The sequence below is a fragment of the Fusarium flagelliforme genome (genome assembly GCF_020744385.1).
Source record: "Fusarium flagelliforme strain FIESC 12 MPI-CAGE-AA-0113 chromosome Unknown B0J16scaffold_5, whole genome shotgun sequence".
Classification (NCBI taxonomy): domain Eukaryota; kingdom Fungi; phylum Ascomycota; class Sordariomycetes; order Hypocreales; family Nectriaceae; genus Fusarium; species Fusarium flagelliforme.
The window spans coordinates 501,264-520,106 of record NW_025763507.1 but is presented as its reverse complement, the minus strand read 5'-3'; the positions used below and the strand labels follow the sequence as shown (position 1 = coordinate 520,106).

At 49.7% G+C, this 18,843-nt stretch overlaps 7 protein-coding genes across 7 annotated transcripts; 3 read left to right on the top strand and 4 right to left on the bottom strand.

The window, feature by feature from the left end:
• Positions 1–154: 154 nt before the first annotated feature.
• On the top strand, positions 155–2,289 carry B0J16DRAFT_343700 (uncharacterized protein). The gene has a single exon (XM_046128089.1). The coding sequence runs from the start codon at positions 250–252 to the stop codon at positions 1,939–1,941; it is 1,692 nt and encodes a 563-aa protein (XP_045980876.1). The 5' UTR covers positions 155–249; the 3' UTR covers positions 1,942–2,289.
• A 1,206-nt stretch (positions 2,290–3,495) lies between these two features.
• On the bottom strand, positions 3,496–4,781 carry B0J16DRAFT_343696 (uncharacterized protein). The gene is made up of 3 exons (XM_046128088.1): positions 4,269–4,781; positions 4,159–4,219; positions 3,496–4,103 (listed from the first exon to the last, which is right to left on the bottom strand). The coding sequence occupies exons 1-3, from the start codon at positions 4,295–4,297 to the stop codon at positions 3,957–3,959; spliced, it is 237 nt and encodes a 78-aa protein (XP_045980875.1). The 5' UTR covers positions 4,298–4,781; the 3' UTR covers positions 3,496–3,956.
• Positions 4,782–6,353: 1,572 nt separating this feature from the next.
• B0J16DRAFT_343694 (uncharacterized protein) lies at positions 6,354–6,636 on the bottom strand. The gene has a single exon (XM_046128087.1). The coding sequence runs from the start codon at positions 6,608–6,610 to the stop codon at positions 6,371–6,373; it is 240 nt and encodes a 79-aa protein (XP_045980874.1). The 5' UTR covers positions 6,611–6,636; the 3' UTR covers positions 6,354–6,370.
• Positions 6,637–7,276: 640 nt separating this feature from the next.
• Positions 7,277–7,717, bottom strand: B0J16DRAFT_321223 (uncharacterized protein; the record flags this gene model as incomplete). Its single annotated transcript, XM_046125627.1, has 1 exon — positions 7,277–7,717. The coding sequence occupies one exon, from the start codon at positions 7,715–7,717 to the stop codon at positions 7,277–7,279; it is 441 nt and encodes a 146-aa protein (XP_045980873.1).
• A 1,724-nt stretch (positions 7,718–9,441) lies between these two features.
• B0J16DRAFT_148284 (nucleoside phosphorylase domain-containing protein) lies at positions 9,442–11,330 on the bottom strand. The gene is made up of 2 exons (XM_046122006.1): positions 9,803–11,330; positions 9,442–9,752 (listed from the first exon to the last, which is right to left on the bottom strand). The coding sequence occupies exons 1-2, from the start codon at positions 10,860–10,862 to the stop codon at positions 9,652–9,654; spliced, it is 1,161 nt and encodes a 386-aa protein (XP_045980872.1). The 5' UTR covers positions 10,863–11,330; the 3' UTR covers positions 9,442–9,651.
• Positions 11,074–13,716, top strand: B0J16DRAFT_321221 (uncharacterized protein; the record flags this gene model as incomplete). The annotated part of the gene is made up of 2 exons (XM_046125626.1): positions 11,074–11,330; positions 11,430–13,716. The coding sequence occupies 2 exons, from the start codon at positions 11,074–11,076 to the stop codon at positions 13,714–13,716; spliced, it is 2,544 nt and encodes an 847-aa protein (XP_045980871.1).
• A 1,240-nt stretch (positions 13,717–14,956) lies between these two features.
• On the top strand, positions 14,957–18,159 carry B0J16DRAFT_321220 (uncharacterized protein; the record flags this gene model as incomplete). The annotated part of the gene is made up of 7 exons (XM_046125625.1): positions 14,957–15,230; positions 15,305–15,674; positions 15,727–16,081; positions 16,484–16,819; positions 16,852–16,912; positions 17,043–17,069; positions 17,279–18,159. 7 exons carry the CDS (start codon positions 14,957–14,959, stop codon positions 18,157–18,159), a joined length of 2,304 nt encoding a protein of 767 aa, XP_045980870.1.
• Between the last annotated feature and the right edge of the window lie 684 nt (positions 18,160–18,843).

The window sequence follows — 18,843 nt, the reverse complement described above, 5'->3', positions numbered from 1 at the left end:
AAAAATAACAGCAAATAATACTCTGAAACCATAGCACACCGTCTCAAACAATGGTGTCGTTACTCCCTAAAAGGGGTCCTTTGTCGCATGACTAAGCCATTTTTTATCTTCACGTGTCGTTAGCATCCGCATTCCAGGGGTATCATCAACCATCATTCTCCTTTTGCCAATTTTTGCGCCGCTCGAGTTTTCGGCGGCTGTATTCTCACCACAACATTGCCAACGTGGCCAGCACATGAGGTCGGCTACATGAACGTCGTGGCTTTTCTCCGCCATGGCCTGCGCCTGCTGGTGCCGCTCTCGGTAGCTTTCACCCTCTACCTATACCTCTTCCCCGTCATCCAAGGGTGCGCATTCCCCGTCGAGTCCCGCGATAGCCAGGAGGCCTACTCCTTGACGAAAAAGTTTCACTGGCCTTCGAAACCGACTGCGGCCGATCATGCGAAGCTTGCGCCGTTTCGACTGCTGGCACTGGGCGATCCTCAGTTAGAAGGCGATACTTCGATTATCACAAATTATTTGGGGACGTTTCCTCATATCAAGACTGCGTACAAGAAGATCACTTTTCAGACGAGCCATTGGTGCTTCCGTGAGCGAGTTAGACAGATCATCCATGATATCGTTGATATTTTCATGGAGGATCTTCCTTACTGGCTCATGTCGCAGCGCAAACGGATCGATCTATGGGGAAATGATTTCTACTTGGCGCATATTTACCGTCAGGTAAACTGGTGGACCAATCCTACCCATGTGTCAGTACTGGGTGACCTCGTCGGTAGCCAGTGGATCGACGACAAGGAGTTTGAGAAGCGAGGCCGACGATTCTGGAACCGTGTGTTCCCCGGAACCGAGAGACTTTCGGACGATTTGGCAGCACACCCTAAGAACGATTATACATTGGCTGGAGTCTTGGATGGTAGCGAGGAGCAGAAGGTTTGGAGAAAGAGAATGCTTAACGTGGCAGGAAACCACGATATTGGATACGCTGGAGACTTGACTGAAGAGCGGATGGAGCGTTTTGAACGAGTTTTTGGAAAGACCAACTACGAACTTCGTTTTGAGCTACCTATCTCCGATCCTGAGACGAGAGCTACTTTGTACTCTCCTGCGAACCCCGAGTCTACGAGGGTGATGCCCCAGCTTCGCATTATCGGTGTCAACGACATGAACCTCGATACACCGGCCAAGTCTCTTCCTCTTCAGGATGTTACATACGGTTTCATCAACGATGTCATCGCTACTTCAGGCGCTGTGCAATACAAGGGACAGTTTACGCTGATCCTCACGCACATCCCCATGTACAAGCCCGCAGGCATCTGTGTCGACGCACCGATGTTCGACTTCCACACCGCAGCCGACGGCGGTGGCCTAAAAGAGCAAAACCAACTCAGCGTCGACGCCACGCGAGGTTTTCTCGAAGGCATCTGGGGCATGAGCGCAAAAAGCACCGCCCCAGGCGGTGGCTACGGTCGCGACGGTCTAATGCTCAACGGACATGACCACGCTGGCTGCGACACGTACCACTACATCAACCAAACGAACGGAACAGACCCCTCACAGCGCTCATGGCAAGTGGCCAAATGGTCCGACGCGCAGGCGCAGAAGATTCCCGGCACAGAAGGCATTCCGGGTCGTCGCGAGATCACCGTGCGCAGCATGATGGGCGACTTTGGCGGAAATGCAGGTCTGTTGAGTCTGTGGTTCGACCAAGAGACGTGGGAGTGGAAGTTCGAGTACGCGACATGTCCACTAGGAAACCAAGTGTACTGGTGGTTTACTCACATCTGGGATGTGTGCGTCATCATCTGGACAGCTCTATACTTTACACTCTCTCAAGTTGAGAAGCGTGGTGTTGATGTAGATGCTGGTGCGAAGAAAATATGGGATTTTATGTTGAGAAGAAAAAGGAGGGATGTGAAGAGAGGGATTACTCCTTCGTAGGAGTTTGGATAGAGGTTTTGAATAGAGTTTCTTTTTGGGTTAGATGTTCGCTTGTGATTGCCTTCGGTGAATTATGTTGTTGAACGGGGTTTTTGGCCGAGACATTTTTGATGAGGCCAATCGCATCTTTGGGGATGTTGAGTAGGCTTCGCGAGTGGTGATATAGGGTGGTGATCTTGTTCGTCGGTGCTAGCCTGATCGAGGTGTTGTCGCTGACATTCTGGTAACCAAATGGATGCCTTGTTGCTGGATCTGTTAACCTAGTTGAGGTTCAAAAGAGTTATCGTAGATGATAAGTGAGATTGTAACGGTGTTGTACAAAGATGCGGCCGCGCGGCGAGGTTGTACAGTCGTCTGCTTGGTGTTGCTGGTGTTGCGACGATCTGGGGTTTGAGACGCTTCAAAGAGAGGCTCCCTACTCTACTCTCTGGAGCTGCATGCTCTAGACGGAAAAATATTATTTGAAACAGACCCTCAAGTCTCAGCTGACATGTAGAGTAAGAACTTCATGATCTATCGTTGCCAAAAACTGGTAGCCCTTAGCTTTGCGCAATGCCTCAGATCAGTCGCCATCGCGAGCGTCCATGGCAAACGCAACACCACCACCCAACCTTACTCTCTTTACCTTATCTTTTTGAGTTGTATGTTTGCTTCTTTCAGCTGACACGGATCGTTCCAAAGTAAAGCATGATGTCAAGACTCTGTACGTGTTTCCCAACATCTGTAGACGGTGGTGATACAAGCCCGTTGGCGTTGCCCCGCGATCACCAGATCTAGCGAGCGAAGGAGCTGCATCCACGGTAGTAAGATCTGTTGTAGAGACCTCATGTTGTAGTAAAGGATGTGTTGTGACGGTGTCCCTGTTGTAGTAGTGTCTCTGTTGCGCAGGATCGTGTGTAAACAGCGCGCAGAGAGGAGACTCTTGTGCGAGATCGATTGCCTGGGAAGGATGACTACATAAACCCAGAGCCAGGCGCCTGGGTCGATGTTAAGATTTGTATTGACCACATCAGAAAGAAAACAATTGCTATAGTATAGTTCTTCCTATTGCTAGGGAACGTTGTTGTCGGTCTTTCATCATGTTGTCTTTACATCGCATCGCAATCTTCCTCCTCACCCCCATCTCCCAAGCAATCCCACACCACAACAGGACAAATACACTCGGTGAAGTCCTTCGCGAACTCTCACCCAAACCAAACCAACTGGCAATCAATAAGCGAGACACAACAGACTACAGAACAATGCCACCGGGCACTTACACCGAGACCATCTCCACAAGCCTGATCAGGATAATCATCGTCAACGACCCCACGCCCACTCTTTGCCCAGCCGAGTGCGACTGCTCGGGAATAAAGGATAAGAAAAGTCCCGAGTATGAGCCTCATTGTCTTGATAGATATACATCATGGGGCGGCTTGTTAACCACCTGCTTACAGATACTTTCAGTGTTTGACGAGTTCGAGGTGTAGACCTTGTAGGGAGCCTGCGATTACGGCGACTTCTACGACTGTGAAACCGACGGCGACGTGCCCGCCTTATTGTGATTGTACGAGGGTTAAGGATAAACAGAGTGAAGAGTACGTTGACAGCATGATGATTGACGTTTCTCACGATATCGGGATGATTGATGCTGATACGGATCTTCAGGTACTTCCAATGCTTAACCAACGCCAACTGTCAAAAGTGCCGAATTGGAGGACCGCCAAGTATAGTTTAAACATGCACTAGCAAAACGATCATCCCGTCTTGTCTTTTTACGGGAACTACTTCTTCATCTGAAGTTTAAAAACACGACATGGTTTGGCAATAACAATGTGTTGTTTTGTCCGTATGCTCTTCAACAAACTCAAATAGCTTGGCAATGAGACTGTGGTATTGATGTTCAGGCCGTTATTCAGTCCTTAACTAGGTAGGAGGAAATAATAGGTAATAGGGTAACAAATAAAATAATAATGCATTCGTTTGTTTCCATGCGCTTAAATGCAAGGCTAAGTTGGTTGTTTGGGAGGGGACGATTAACAGCAGCAGTCGAGGCACTCAAGACAGCATTCGCATGTCTCACCGCAGACCCAACAACAACAGAGGGTGGCGATACATGTGTAAAAGCAGCCGTGGCTCTTCTCTTCTTGTTGGGGAGGAGGAGGAGCTGGCGCATATTGCATCTGGGAATTGTTAGTGATCTGGCGATGCTTAATTTGGAGTCAAGTTCAAACTTACAGGCTGCTGGTAACCCTGAGGAGGAGGACCATAACCCTGGGGAGGAGGGTATTGACCGTAGCTGCGATTGTCAGTATACTCTCATGTAACGTGCTAGGGGAAGCGCTTACCCTTGGTTGGGATCGTAAGGAGCAGACATTATGTATGGTAGGATACAGATACAGACAGGTAGTGTAAGTGTAGAGTAATGCAAGACGAGAGAAAAGGAGGGCAGCACTTGTTAGATATAACCATGCCTTTCGGTTTCTGCAGGGGGTAGGGCACCGCTCAGACTCAAACAGAGACTGGACGGTAGTTGGGGTATCCGTACCCGTACCGTATTCCTTCTGTTGATGATCTGTATCCCCTCTTGGCTCTTGCCTGTGACCCCTTGGCGTAATAACGCTATCCCCGTGAGCAGACGCCGAGTTAACCGTGGTCTTGGCAAGCAGTCACTACTGGTCAGTCATTTACCAGTGTGTTTCTTAGTTGACAGCTTCACTTTCTTCACCAATCCTTATCCCGTTAGTTCAGGGACCACCATGGCAGGACCTAAAGACGGTCCATCCCGTTCTTTTACGAGTTGACAAATGATAATGGCTTTCCCGTATTAAAATGGCATAATTGCTGTAATTAAGCAGGTCCTCTGTCGACTGTAATTAAAAAACCTAAATCTTAAGGGGTCTTGGGCTATCCACTTGTTACAAGGGTTAAGGTACAGCTGTGTCTTGGCAATTGCGCGTCCTTATGGCTGAGTTGATGCTCCTGCATAAAGGGTCTGCTTGGCAAGAAAGATGAGGCCTTATCAAAGTTTCATTGCTTCACCGAGGGTATTTGTTATCGCATTATCTTTTGACTTTTCAATCTTGTCAGACACAATGTGGATGAATCGTTCATAAAGGCTGCTTGGCCTTACACGTGTCGTGTCTTTTCCTGAGTCCGAAAGAAAAGATGTCGAGGGGATTAACACCCAGCTAATTGCGATAACCGCCTGTCTCATCCTTACCGCGGTATTACCGATCGACCCTGCTGCGCCCAAATTGCGGCGCGTAAACTTTACGACTACTTACCGCCACAGTTGTCGCCGGCCAGCGCCGTGGACGAATCAGCCACCCAATGCATATGCACAGCCCGTCGAGCGAACAATTGCCAAGACGTCGCAAAGGATGACTATTCTTGGATTTGAGCCCCGAAGCTTGCGTTAACGTTCAACCCGATTAAGGCAAAGACCATGGCTTCGAGAATACGCAGATACGGCCGCAAACCAGCTGGCATCAATGCGATACTCGGTGAATCTGAGACACCAAATGCGATGATCGAATCCTTTGATGCGCTGTCTCGGCACTTCGCCAGAGCGCAATGACTGACCGACTCTTGGGTGTACAACGGTCACCAGAATATTGCCCGGTCAACAATTGCATGTGGACACGTCAACAAATATATCATGAAATGGTTTCAATCGCGATTTCTTGCTGCTTATGTGACAAAGACGATAATCTTTTTGGATCGAGAATACCGGACGAACCGAGTCACTTCGAGCGGGATGAGTTCGAAACAGTGGTGACCATCAGACGAAACTGTGTGTTACCGTGCAGACCCTGGTATCATGATGTTTGTATCATGTGTTGCATTGCTGAAGACTCTTACCCGGAAGCTGTGAACAGATGGAAAAGCAGGAGTTTCTCTTTTCGACTGCAGATATCGCATACTTGGAAAATCATCGCATCTCGTTGGCGAAAACCCACCCAAGTTGGCAAGATGGCTGGCGACAACACTTATCAGAGACTTCTCGAAACATTGGCTGAACTAGATCCTGGAGGAACAGGATGGTAGGTCATATGGAATTGCTGTAGAAGTATCGAAACCATGATGGTCATACCACGTGATAGTCGCATGTTGCTTGCTGAATTTCCATGCTGGAGACCTTCATTAGATGGCATCGAGGCTCTATGATATATGCAACTATTCACGACCCAAATGATTCAAGTATTGACAACTGAACTGAGATATCGATACTGCACCCATTCTCTGTTCCGGATACAATCCGAGTAATCATTAATCATAGGCAATCCAGGTTCCCAACAAAGCTTCACAGAAAATCAAATATACATATGTGAATTCAATGCTCTATTTCCAGTACTATGCAGCGCCTATCTAAGTCCAGACTAAGGTTTAGGATAACCTAAATAAATATCCTAAACGCTGACCTAAATTCCACAACTTATTTCGTCCCTTAGGCTCTCGATGATGAGTTCATATAGCTAGGTAGTTGGTTGGCCCATTTGGTGCATCGTATTCGTTCAATGTTGTCGTAGTAGGAGTTCTTGGTCTTCAAAAGGTGGAGGGTCACAGGATTTTCGTGGTTGATTCGGATCAAGCGTCCAATGATCTGAAGCATCGGCTTCGCGTTCATGAGCCAGTTCAAGAACATGCCCTTTGAGCAACAACCATGCATGTTGACGCCGGTCCTCATTGTGTTGACGTTGCCGACGAAGATTTCGTGGTCGTTCCATGCAGCGACAACCTTGCTCTTCTCGTTCGCATCATGACCTAGTCGAACGGTGACGATTTCGATGACGGTGCCGAAGCCTGCGAGTCTGAATAGTCCAACAGTAATGCTGCGAATAAGTCAGTAGCTGTAATGAGAATATCAAGAAGATCGACCTACCACTGCAGCCAAGGGGTGTCTACGTAAACCAGCACTCGTAATCCCTCATCTCTCACCTACTTCCATGCGAGTTCCAGGGCCCGAGTCATGATAGAGCTCTGTAGCACATCCAGTACAGGTATGCTGGCCTGTCCCTAGGTCTCCGTGTTGAAGGGTCGTCGGTAGTTTCCTTGTAGAAGAACCTCAGTCCACCATGGGGATCTTGATGGACAAGTTCGTACACCTGGACGGCGACCAGAGGGGGGAAGCTTTGGCCTTCCTCTTCCTTTTCGTTCCAACTCCGGGTTGGTTCAAATCACGTCGGGGTCACTAAGCATTTTGATTGCCTCGTTCACCTCATCGACTGACCCATGAAAGGCTGGTGTAGTTGGGTACAGGATCTTGTAGTTCCTCCAGTCGAAAGAGGTAAGAACACCCTTCCTATGCTCTCCGAAATTGAGCTTGGGGGCGCTATCAGCTTCCACAGTTGATTTAACCTGCACGTGTTGAAAGACGTGAATTTCGAAAAACTTGACCAGAATCCCCAGCAACCTTCATCGACGAGCTGTTATTTTGCATGTCCATGATCGAGGATAGCTTGTTCTGGCTGTAAAGGCGCTTCGCGTTTGCCTTTCCCATTGACTCTACCAAGGCCGCAAGGTCGTTCGTTGGGTCGTGCTGTGTCTCCTCGACCACGACAGTTGAGGGAAGGAGGTCGATCGCTGGAAAAGAAATCTTGCTGTTTGGGAGGGTCTGAGGCGTCCGCATCGTACGGCGTATGTGCATGTCGTGGTAGATTTGTTTAACGATCTCGTGTCCGGCGTTGACACCCACATTCTGGGTTGGGCTTCTGCTCTCGATGTACTCGAGAATGCGTTGGTCATGGCAGCAAGATAGCCTTCTGTATTCGAATAACCGTTTGAAGCCTGCCATGTTGCAGCCACAAAAACCCAAACGTGGTAAATCTCTTCAGAGCGAATTTGAAGCAGGCTTCACCGAGAGAGAAAGTGTTGTGGTGAGGGTTGTGGTAAATCATTCGCAGAACGATGTAGCGGTTGGTCGTGTTTTTGATGTTGCCGATCTCGTTCATCATGTCGTGCTCATAGCGAAGGACCAGGTTGAACTCATGCCCAGCCCTGCAGCGGGCGATGATTACGGTCCTCCCATAAATGCGCGCTTGGTGTACCTTAAGATCGATGTCGCAAGCCTCCCACAGTAGTGCCTGAGGCGGCTCCAGACCCCCCACAATCATGTAGGGGGCCATTGTGTCTCTATCCTGTAGAGACTGTAGGAGTTCGTGTTGGATGCGTACGTCTTTCGTAAGTCAGCTCTGAGGGGGTCTTGCGAGGTAAAGGCATAAGTAAAGAAATGGTATACATACCTTCATAAAGGAACGACCAGAGAAGCTTGAAGCAAGGCTTTATTGCTTGACGTAAGTGACTGATGAACTTGTATTGGGAGCCCGGTGCGACCTCGGGATCGATGTCTTGGGCCTTTCACATGAGTGCGAGAGGCGACAGTAGATCCTTCAGGGAGCTCAGGACGGGTGTCCCGGTCACCAATAACAGCTTGTCCCATTTGAGGAGACGCAGCATGTACATGCCATGTGTCTTGGCGTTGTGAGCCTTGTTGGTAACGACCAAGCTCTGGTAGCTTCTGCCTTGGAGGGAGGTGTACTCGATCAGATTGCCGTCAGCGTGTTCTTGGGCTTTTTTTGTCGTTCGCTTCAATCGTCTCGATGTCGTCCATGTCAAGATCGCTGGCTCGGTAATTCTTGACCTTGATCTTGATGGACCTTTCAGTGTCGGGGTCTTCCTCACTGTCTTGCTTTGTCTTGTTCCCAGGGGCCGGCTCCTTGCCATGCTTGAATATGAACAATGTCTCTTCCTTCTCAACGGCGCGTTTGACCCACGTGGGATATGTGGAAATGATAACAACCTGGCGCTGGGGTACGCTTGTGCCTTGGAGGTATACTCCTTTCTCTTGGACTTTCTTGTCGTCTTCTTCAATGAACTCGACGTCAAGATCTTCAAGCCTGTGTTTCTGTTAGCCTTGATCTCTGTTGTTTGGGTATCTCTAAGGGCCAACGCACTGCTAGAAGGGAAGAGACAGTGTCAGAGGGCAGGGTAGGAGTTCCTGTTGGATGCGTACGTCTTTCGTAAGTCAGCTTTGAAGGGATCTTGCGAGGTAAAGGTGTTTTTCACGAAACAGCTAGAGCCAGTACCTGCCGCGAAGGACCCCCAGAGTCACATGGCGGTTCTCAGCCGAAAGTGGTAAGAAGTAAAGGAATGGTACACATATATTCATGAGAAGAACGACCATATAAACTTGGAGGGCGTTCTTGTTTGATGTAAGGGCTCGGTGAAATGGAGGCGATCGATCCACCTGAAACCAGAGATCAGCCTGTGATGGTGATTGCAGGCCCGGTGGTGCGCCAAAGGATCTGGTATTGTGCACAGTATATGGATGAAAATCGAGCGACCACACAACAACTTAACTTTTCCCAGGAATGAGGCGAAAGGAAGTGTGTCAAGGCCGAGAAGATCAGCTACCAAGGTGGGGCGAGAAATCATGTGCATTACACGCAGTCATGGACCGGCGGCACCTGCCACCCATCCGTCAGTGTCAGGGCAGTTGAGAGTCTAATAGACGAAATTATCCGCTCGCTTCTAGACTAATGCTTAGGTTACATTATCTTAGCACTCTTTGCTTTGGGGGATGGTTCTCCTGTTACCCATCTGCCGCCCTGATCTCCGCAAGAACCGCTACGGCAAGGACGCGATCATTAAACCGATTCAAACAACCAACTGACGTGCCCGAACTGCACCATTAACCACGAATCCTGGGTAAATATTGACTTCAACACTCTACATGAATGTCACGTTTCCTCCTACATCTCCCTGGTTGATCCAAACTTGTCCTTCGAACGAATTACTCTCAACGCTACGCGCAGTCAAACTTCGTTGGTCTATCAACACATTAGCCTGAAGAAACGTAGGAAGAAGGATTCGGCTATACCTTTCGTCAAAGTCGGGCCGCGGTCTTCATCCTGTAACTTATATCTTTCCACAATAGCCTTCATCACGGATGCCGCGGTAGCAGCAGCAAAATCTTGCCAGGTATCATTCTTGTGGCTGTCTGCATAATCACAGATGCCCTTGACGACAATGCACTGAAGCTGATGACATGAGCCTGCACCTTCCATCTCGAACGCTATAAGGTCGTGTGCGGAAGCAATGCGATCACGGTCTTCTCCGCTCTTCATGACTGTGTTGCCTGACCCGATGCGTCCAAAGAAGATCTCAGGGGTGAAAGTTTCACCACTACTCGCAGGACGTTCTCTCACCACCAAATTACCCTCATCACATTTAACCGCAGCACACGATGCTTTCGAAGCAGCCTCGCAGAATATGCCCGGATCATCTGAGCAGACACTACACCATCCGTGATGTCTGTGACTATATGTCGGAGGAAACAGTTTATCTTGCTCCGCTCCAGGATACGGGTACTTGGCTCCACGACGTTTCTTCTTGGCTGCTTCTTGTAAGCCTTTTAGATGTCGTGAGGCTTCATCCTGCAGGCGATCCCTCATGAGGTCGGTCTCCAAGACTGTAAGAAGACTTCGGAGGTCACTATTCGCACTTCCAAGGGTATCCTCAACTGTATTCGTCACAGCAAAATGACCAGGATATTTTTTGCCATAGTCATACTGGACAATTGACTTGCTGATTACCACATCACCAAGAAACGCGTCGCATCCATCAATTTGAGGAACACCGCCACAGATACCAACCAAGATACCAAACCTCAGACCTGTGTAGCTCATCCGCAAGCTAGCAGTCACGCCCGCTGCGCTGGTATTGCCCATCTTTGGAAGCGTAGCTAGGACAACGTTATGTTCTCCGATGCGTCCCGTTATGTAATAATTCAGATCTTTATCGGCCTTGCCATAACGATCGCCGTTTTCATCCCAGAATTGATCGAAGAGCAGGGCGACAGCGTTAAACTCGCGGGGCAAAGCACATATTATAGCAACACGAAAGTGTTTGCGTTCGGCAGGCGGTTGCACCGTCTCCATGGTGTTTTGTGTGATTGTTATCGCGCTGGACAAGATGGAAAGTCAGCCCAACAAGTCAGCCCAAGATGAACGACCCAGCGCTTAATTGAGGGGTTTGTGTGCATCCTTGTAACACTCGATCACGTGGAGGTCGAGTTCCATGAGGCCAGCATATTTCCCTGGCGGTAAGGAAGTTCAATGGAAGACAATCCCTAAATAAACCATCGAAGAAATGTCAGTATCGACAAATATCAGTCACAGCCAATTTGGCGATCATACGATCATCCATCAGGGAAACGTCCAGGGGAATGTTTACTACGGCACGCAACCACACCCGCCGGCCCGTGCCGAAGTGGTCCGCGTCATTCCCTATCCCCGCAACGAGGATCTTGTCCATCGACGAGATCTCATTGACAAGCTAGACGAGCTTTTGCCGCAGACTACTTCGGGATCTTATAGCGCAGCTCTCTGGGGTCTGGGAGGGTCAGGGTATGTATCCACTTTGGCATCCATGCTACGCTACACGGGAGGGCTAACGGAAACGAATTGAAGTAAAACACAGATTGCACTGGACTACGCATATAGAAGATGCGACGCCGATAAGGAGTGTTCTATCTTCTGGGTGCATGCCGATAGTGAAGCAACTTTCTTGACTGATTACAAGACCATCGGTAAGAAACTTGGGGTTGACCAGAGGCTGGACGAGGCGGACCTGCTAGATGCTGTACGCAATAAAATTGAGGGACAGTCGAAATGGCTGATGATCCTCGATAATGCGGATGAGCTGAACCTATTTGGAGTTGGGCAGCAACAAGAGGGGACTGAGAATCGGGACCTTTATAAGTACGTGCCTTCACAAGGAACAGTGTTATGGACAAGTCGAGATGCGCATATTGGGGGTACACTCGTTGGAGCATCACGCAGTATCCAAGTGCAGTCTATGGCAATAAATGAAGCGACAACACTTCTGGCGACAACGAGAGGTGACCTGCCAATACCGGTTGGGGAGGGAGTAGACCGGCTTCTGGAAGAGCTGCAATGCCTACCGCTAGCTGTCTCGCAAGCTGGTACATACATGCGGCGCATGTCCATGACAGCTGAGGAATACCTGACCCTACTCAAGCAAGGCAAGTCTCGGTGGGAAGTGCTCAAGGTGAGCGATACGGACCGACACCGACGACCCGAGGTATCCAATAGTGTACTTGAGACATGGAGGATCTCGACTGAGCGAATCAAAGCGGAGAGCGAGATATCTTATCAGATCCTCCATGTAATTGCGTATGTGGACAGTCAAGACATACCGCATGAACTGGTTGCGGCAGCAGCTCATCCATTCAACAAGAATGATAAAACGGAGAAAACCTTAGCCACGCAAGTCTCAGAGCTTGAGGTTCTTGCAGCCGTGGCACGGCTGATGGAGTTTTCTTTTCTCAGAAGGCGTCAAACAGATAATGGGGAGCGAAGCTATGAAATGCATAAGCTCGTACGAGAGGCTCTTCAGTATGGGCTGAGTATTCACAGCTCAATAGATAAGACTATCAACAAGGGCTTTGGAGATGATCATGGAGCACTGCAGACCGAAGTGTTGTACAGTCGCAGGGCGCTGCAGGTAGTAGATGACTTATTCCCAAGATTTGACCCGACCCTGCGGGCACGATGCGACCAGTACTTGACACATGCCATACAAGTAGGAGAATGGGCTGAGGTAAGTGAGACGGAGGTCGAGACAGCGAATTTACTTGAGAGAGTGTCGGACTTTTTGTACGATCGAGGACGATGGAGAGAAAAGGAGTCAGTGAATAGTCGGGCATGGGACCTTCGACGAGAGGCTCTGGGGGAGAAGCACCCTGATACAACCAACAGCCTAGCAGGTATTGGGTGTTCATATCTTGGACAGGGCCAATATGCCAAGGCCCAAGACATTGCAAAAAGAGTGCTAGGATTCCGACAAGAGGCTTTGGGGACACACCCTGCTACGATTAGGAGCATGGCAGACCTTGGCGCAGCATATCTCGGGCAGGGCCAGTATAAAGAGGCTGAGAAGCTACTAGATGAAGCCCTACGACTTCGACAAGAAATGCTTGGAGAGAAACATCCTGATACAATCAGGAGCATGGCAGACCTTGGAACAATATACCAAACGCTAGGTCGATATGGGGAAGCCCATGATATTGCAATAAGAGTACTAAAACTCCGACAAGAAGTGCTTGGACAGAAGCACCCTGATACAATCAGGAGTATGGCGGACCTGGGAGTCACATACCACACACAGGGTCGTTATGAAGAGACCTACGACATCGCAACAAAAGTCCTACAGCTCCGAAAGGAAGTCCTCGGGGAGAAACATCCTGATACGGCCAGGACTTTGATGGATCTTGGGGCGATATACCATGAGCAGGATCAATATGACAAGGCTGAAAAACTGTACGCCGAAGCATTGGAACTCAATCGAGAGATACTCGGCGACAGACATCCAGATACAATCAAGAGCATGGCAAACGTCGCAGCGACATTTCATCAACAGGGCCAATACAGCAAAGCCCTCGAACTTCACCAAACTACCCTGGACCTTCGCCGTCAGGTGCTTGGAGAGAATCATCCGCACACTATGGAAAGCATGGCAAATGTCGCTTCAACATATCATCAGCACAGTGAGTACAGCAAGGCCCTCGAACTTCACCAAACTGCCTTGGACGTTCGCCGTCAGGTGCTTGGAGATAACCATCCGGACACGTTGCAGAGTGTGGCGTACGTTGCTTCTACACGCGAGATGATACAGTATTTAGAGGGTAAGAAGAATAAGGGAGAAGGGAAACCATGGGAGATTATGAATCGGAGGATTAGGCGCTTGGTCTCACAAAGGTCGAAACATTAATCGAAGTGTTCCTCCTTGGAGCTAATTACTTCACGTCCGATTTCTATAGCAGAAATAGATGCAATGTATTTGATAGTTGTTTGGAACTGACTGCCACTGCTTTGATCGCAGCTCACTCGATGCTTGAGGAAGTGCAAGTTGGGAACAGCGATTGCAAAACTCGCTGTGACCACCTTCCGTCTACGCGAACTGACTCCTCTGCTAGGCAACTGTTCTTTCCTTGGTTTCCCCAGCAGGCAGCAGAACGATTAACGTCCAAAACTTAGGATGACGGAATAATCTAGCCTAAATTCTGGTCTAAATTGGCATAAAGTGCCTAAATCCTTTCATCTCTTGGGCTCGCAGCTGTCAAGTGCGGCTTACATAACTCGATTGCGTGACCAATTCGTGCCTGGACAGAGTCGTTTCTTTCCCCAACAATTGTTACTTTCTTTGTCCACTAACTCCATCATCATTTCACCAAGTTCCATAGCGTTCCAACTGCATCATTTGTTTTGCATTCCGTCTTCGCTCAGCTTTCACTTCGCTCATGGCAAAAGCATTCGGATACCGGACTCCTGAGCGGTCTTCGGACCTCAGCAAGGCAGGTCGCATGCGTTCTGGACTTGCAACCAGAATGAGAGAGCCTTAGCAATTCGACGAAACTCAACTCTGGGTGCTCCCAAGCTCAAAGAATTCCCCCCAAACCAGAATACTTAAACACCGGCAAGCTGCCCTTGCACCCGGACGAAGATCGGTTCTTGCGAGAGTCCTGACGGACTTTGAGGCGTCGTGACATTCGTATGTGGTGGAGAGGAGTAGACTTTGAGGTTGAACTGACGCAAAAAGAAGGACTTGCGAAGGACTACCAAACGAGAGATTTACCTACAGATGAACAGATCAAAGCGGCCCTGATGTGTTCAGGGGTGGAATTAGCAGTCCCTTTTCCCATGGATAACGAAAACCCGCCGACGGTTTATAGCTTCGTCCATGATACGTCAGATGAAGCGCAATGCGATTCAATTCTCACCAACATTGAGAACACCTTTGCAGAGAAAGGGCGACGAGATGTGCGTGTTCACATGGAACACAACGAGACAACCGGGCCAACCAGCATGTCGATTTGTGGTTTGCTAGTGACAGATCTGGAGATAACCTGCTGAGCAAAGCGTACTCAACAAAAGAACACTTTTGATCATACGAACAACAAACAATCTCATAATTTGCGCTCCACTCGCCTCCAAAAGCATGCGCCAGTCTCATGTACGGTCACAAGAATCTGAAGCCATGGAACACCGACAAGTGGGTACTGCCTGACTGTATCGATCAGATGTACCAGCCAGGGCCCGCGCTACTCGGACCCCAGATCGAAAATCTAAGAGATACGGTTCTTCGACATCACGGACTGCTTGAAAGCGACAACGAATCATGTGCGGAGTCTTACATGGCGGGGCACCCAGATCGCCCAGAAACCTTTGAACCGACAGTGACTTTGAATGAAAGCACTGGCCAGTCGCAAGCGCGTTACCGAAGTCGTATAACGAGATCACGCCGTTGGGGATGTCTACGGATGTATTATTGTCAAAACCTAGATAGTGAGTTCCTCCAGGCTACATCACTCGCGAGCTCATGGCCATGGTGACAAAGCTAAAGAAGCCACAAGCAACCGGAACGACACTCGGAAAAATCATAGGCGCAAAGGAGGAAGATAGCAATTTTGCGCTACCGGTGCCTGCTGAGGATGACGCCAAATCTACCGAGCGCAAAGCAAACAAGTTCAGCGAACATATAAGGAAGGCGGATGGGGCAAGTAACTTCAGACTGAGGGCTGTGCTCATGGGTCAACTTTCCGACAAAGCTCGCCGGGCCTCTGGTTGGCCCTTGCTGTCACCAGTGAGATGGATGCAACAGGATCAGCCCAGTCTTCCAGTTTCACGGGGCCGATATCAAGACATTCGGCGTGAAGCCAGCAATACCAGGTGCGCGCGCTCATACCGTGTACAAAAAGCTGGTATAATTCAACGAGAACAGACATCGCAACGACTTCAAGACTACGATTCAGAACCGCAAGACTGACGGGACGCGACTTGTTCTACCGTTATCGATTGGAAAGGACGATTGTGAAGCACTACGACTGCCCGAGCAGATACAGGTTTTCCTAGTAGTCGAGATCATGCACGAGGGGAAGTCCCGCGACATCCCTTGGGTTCCATGTCCCTCGGTTGGGCCTTACGACAATTTCGAAGTGTTGTCATCTTTGGGTGTTCGAGTGGAATATCGAGAACGGCTTCGACAAGTGGTACTCGATCCCACTCCAGTATGCGCTGCGTCCCGACAATTGGAGCAAGTTAATGGAAGCCAACAACACTCGGGACATCATCCGGCAGTAACAGGTGCGTGACAGAAGAATTATTCTCCAATCCTTAGGGCGCCAAGATAAGGTAGCCTAAGTGCTAATCTAAGTTAGCCTAAGGCAACGAAATTATTTCGTCTCTTATGCTTTTGGCAACCAGTTTCATGACAGCCTCGTGACAGTGCTTCGGGTGCTGTGGGTCCAATAAGTGTGCAAAAATTCCCATGGAAACGCAGCTCTCGTTTTAGCACAGCTATCCAGCCAGTGCCAGTGCCAGTGCCAGTGCCAGTGCCAGTGCCAGTACCAGGGCGTGAGCTGAGTGGATCGATCCTCCGTAGCTGCTTGGCTGCATTGTAGGGCCCGCGGTTCATGTCAGTTCCTCCTCGTTTCAAAATCGAAGTCTTTCAGCAATACAACAACACTTCCTTTGGTTAGGTGCCGAAGGGTGACGAAGGGTTCCATCGCGAGCTTGCCGCACAGCAACAGTATCTCAACGAGTTACCACAAACTGATCCTAGCGAGCGCATCGATTGGCCTCGTCCTGTCATCCCTCAGCCCCACGACGTTTTGAACTATTTCTTCGAGCAGAGCTTCGATGAGCGCATCGCTCTGAAACACTATATGAAAGCTGCTAAGGAGCCTAAGCTTCTGCCAATCTTTGGCGTTACACGTCAAGGAGGCCATCCCACCCGAAATGTTCATCTCATTCCATGCTGTCTAGCTCTTACTGTTCGCGCCGATCGGAGCTCACGACCAGACTCGGACCGGAAGGTTCCCTATCGGATTCCCTGAACCAGCAGCAGGCGACCACCCGGTCCTCGGTGGCTACAGTGCCGATGACCTCTTCAGAGCGATTGTCCTCATGTACGTTCTGATGGAACAGCGAATGCGACCTGAGGCTCAAACCTTTGCATTGATGCCGCGTCCTGAAAATCGCGGAGTATGGATGGGTTATGTTCAGCGCAGAATGAAACCTCGATATCTCAATGAACAGTCGTCTTCAATCCAGGGCTAAACCCAGGTATGTATAATCAGGCTCTTCAAGTGCGGCTATGAAAGGTTTCTAATGGCAGCAGGCTATGGTCTTTCCGATCATTCGACTCCCGAAAGAATTGCAACTGCGCATCATCGAGCTTGCTATAGGACCTTCGCGAGCGGCGCCAAACACAAGCGACGAGCTTTGTTGACGAAGGCTTTATTGAGTACTCATTGCGGGCATCTTATCACCAGATGCGCCTAGCAAGCCCCCAGTAGTTGACGAAAGCTCCCCCGAGTTGAGATTCCGGGCTGTTTTGTCAACCTCCGAGGACATGACAATCCCCCTGAAGCTATCATGTAGCCACATATTCGACATGATCAGGACACTTCGGCCAGTCGAGGCTGCCCCCTACGACCGTTTTCTACTCGGCGAAGGACCTCCGTTTCGTATCAATCTCGACCGAGACATGCTGCGTATCTTCGACAACGCGCTACCGCGGTACCGCTCCAACGATGGCTACCGCGCTGCCATCCCCGTCCGAAGAATACTCAGCTACATACACAACATGCCAACTGTGGTCTTCCGAACTACAAGCAACCCGGGTGACCCCAACAACGCAATCCATCCATTTCATCCTAACAACCCTATCGACCCGGATGACGACGACTTCCTGGACGAGTTATACGGCGATGACCACTTAGCTGCTTTCCGACCTGCACCTACTTTCGTGCGTGTCCCTCCTTTTACCAGACATCTCGATATTGATCATCTGCCGCGCCTTGAGGATTTCAACCTGGTTACGCCAGTCGCTAAAAGGTCCCAGTGGATTATCCCCGGACTCAAACGGCTAGGCCCCTCTATTAAGGACGACGACGAACACGAGCAACGCGGTCTACAGGCTCACACAGCCATCAAGTGGCAGTGCAACTTCCATCGCTACTTCGAAGAGACTCAGACAGTATATTTCAACCTCCACCCTAGACAGAGGTCGAGCCTCTGGCGATCGGACCTTACGGCGAAAATGGAGAAGAAACTCTTTTCGACGGCCATCATCCACAATTTGTCGCACGTGTCTGGATTGTTCGCGAAGGTCAAACTGAACGATCCAAACAAGGGCAACATGACTGGATAATGATTGGAGAAGAAGGCGAAGATGATCCGTGGGTATTGAACTCGAGGCTATGAAGAAACGCCTACGCCAGTGTGGCACCTGCGCTCTGTCAACTTTGAAGCATGCATTTTCAGGCGCCGCCTGCGAACGCGATCCGGGGCTCACAGACCGCATCTCCTCAATTCTACGGCAGCGCAGAACAACCTTCGCCTTCTTGTGAGTTTGTACCTCGAGGTATCTGGCCATTCGTCGCTAACAAGCTGAGAGACTACCACAGGCTACTAGCTTCAGCTTCGAACAACAGAAGAGCTTGGAACTGAATAAGCTCAAGGCCGGGTCATAATCACCAGTCCTGGCTCCTGCATCCGCTCCCGTGTCATCACCTGGGACCACCGTTCCTCTGGAAATTCTTGAGCCAAGTCGAAAAGTCCTATCGAGGATAGCAGGTAGGATAAGGACAACGTCAAACAAACCAAGTCAGCCGCGTGAAACCGAATACATGAGTTGGGCTTTCATCACCGCCATGGCGTCCAAGAACATATTCGACGTCGTTTTGATCCCGGGGGTTGTCTTTCTTGACCACGTAGAGTGGCCGACATGCGCACCATCATCTCCGCCGCCATTTACGCCTCCTCTCCCCGTCCTCGTTCAGACTGGGATCGAGAAGCCAACGAAGCATGACTAAAAACGGCAAGGTGACGTAGA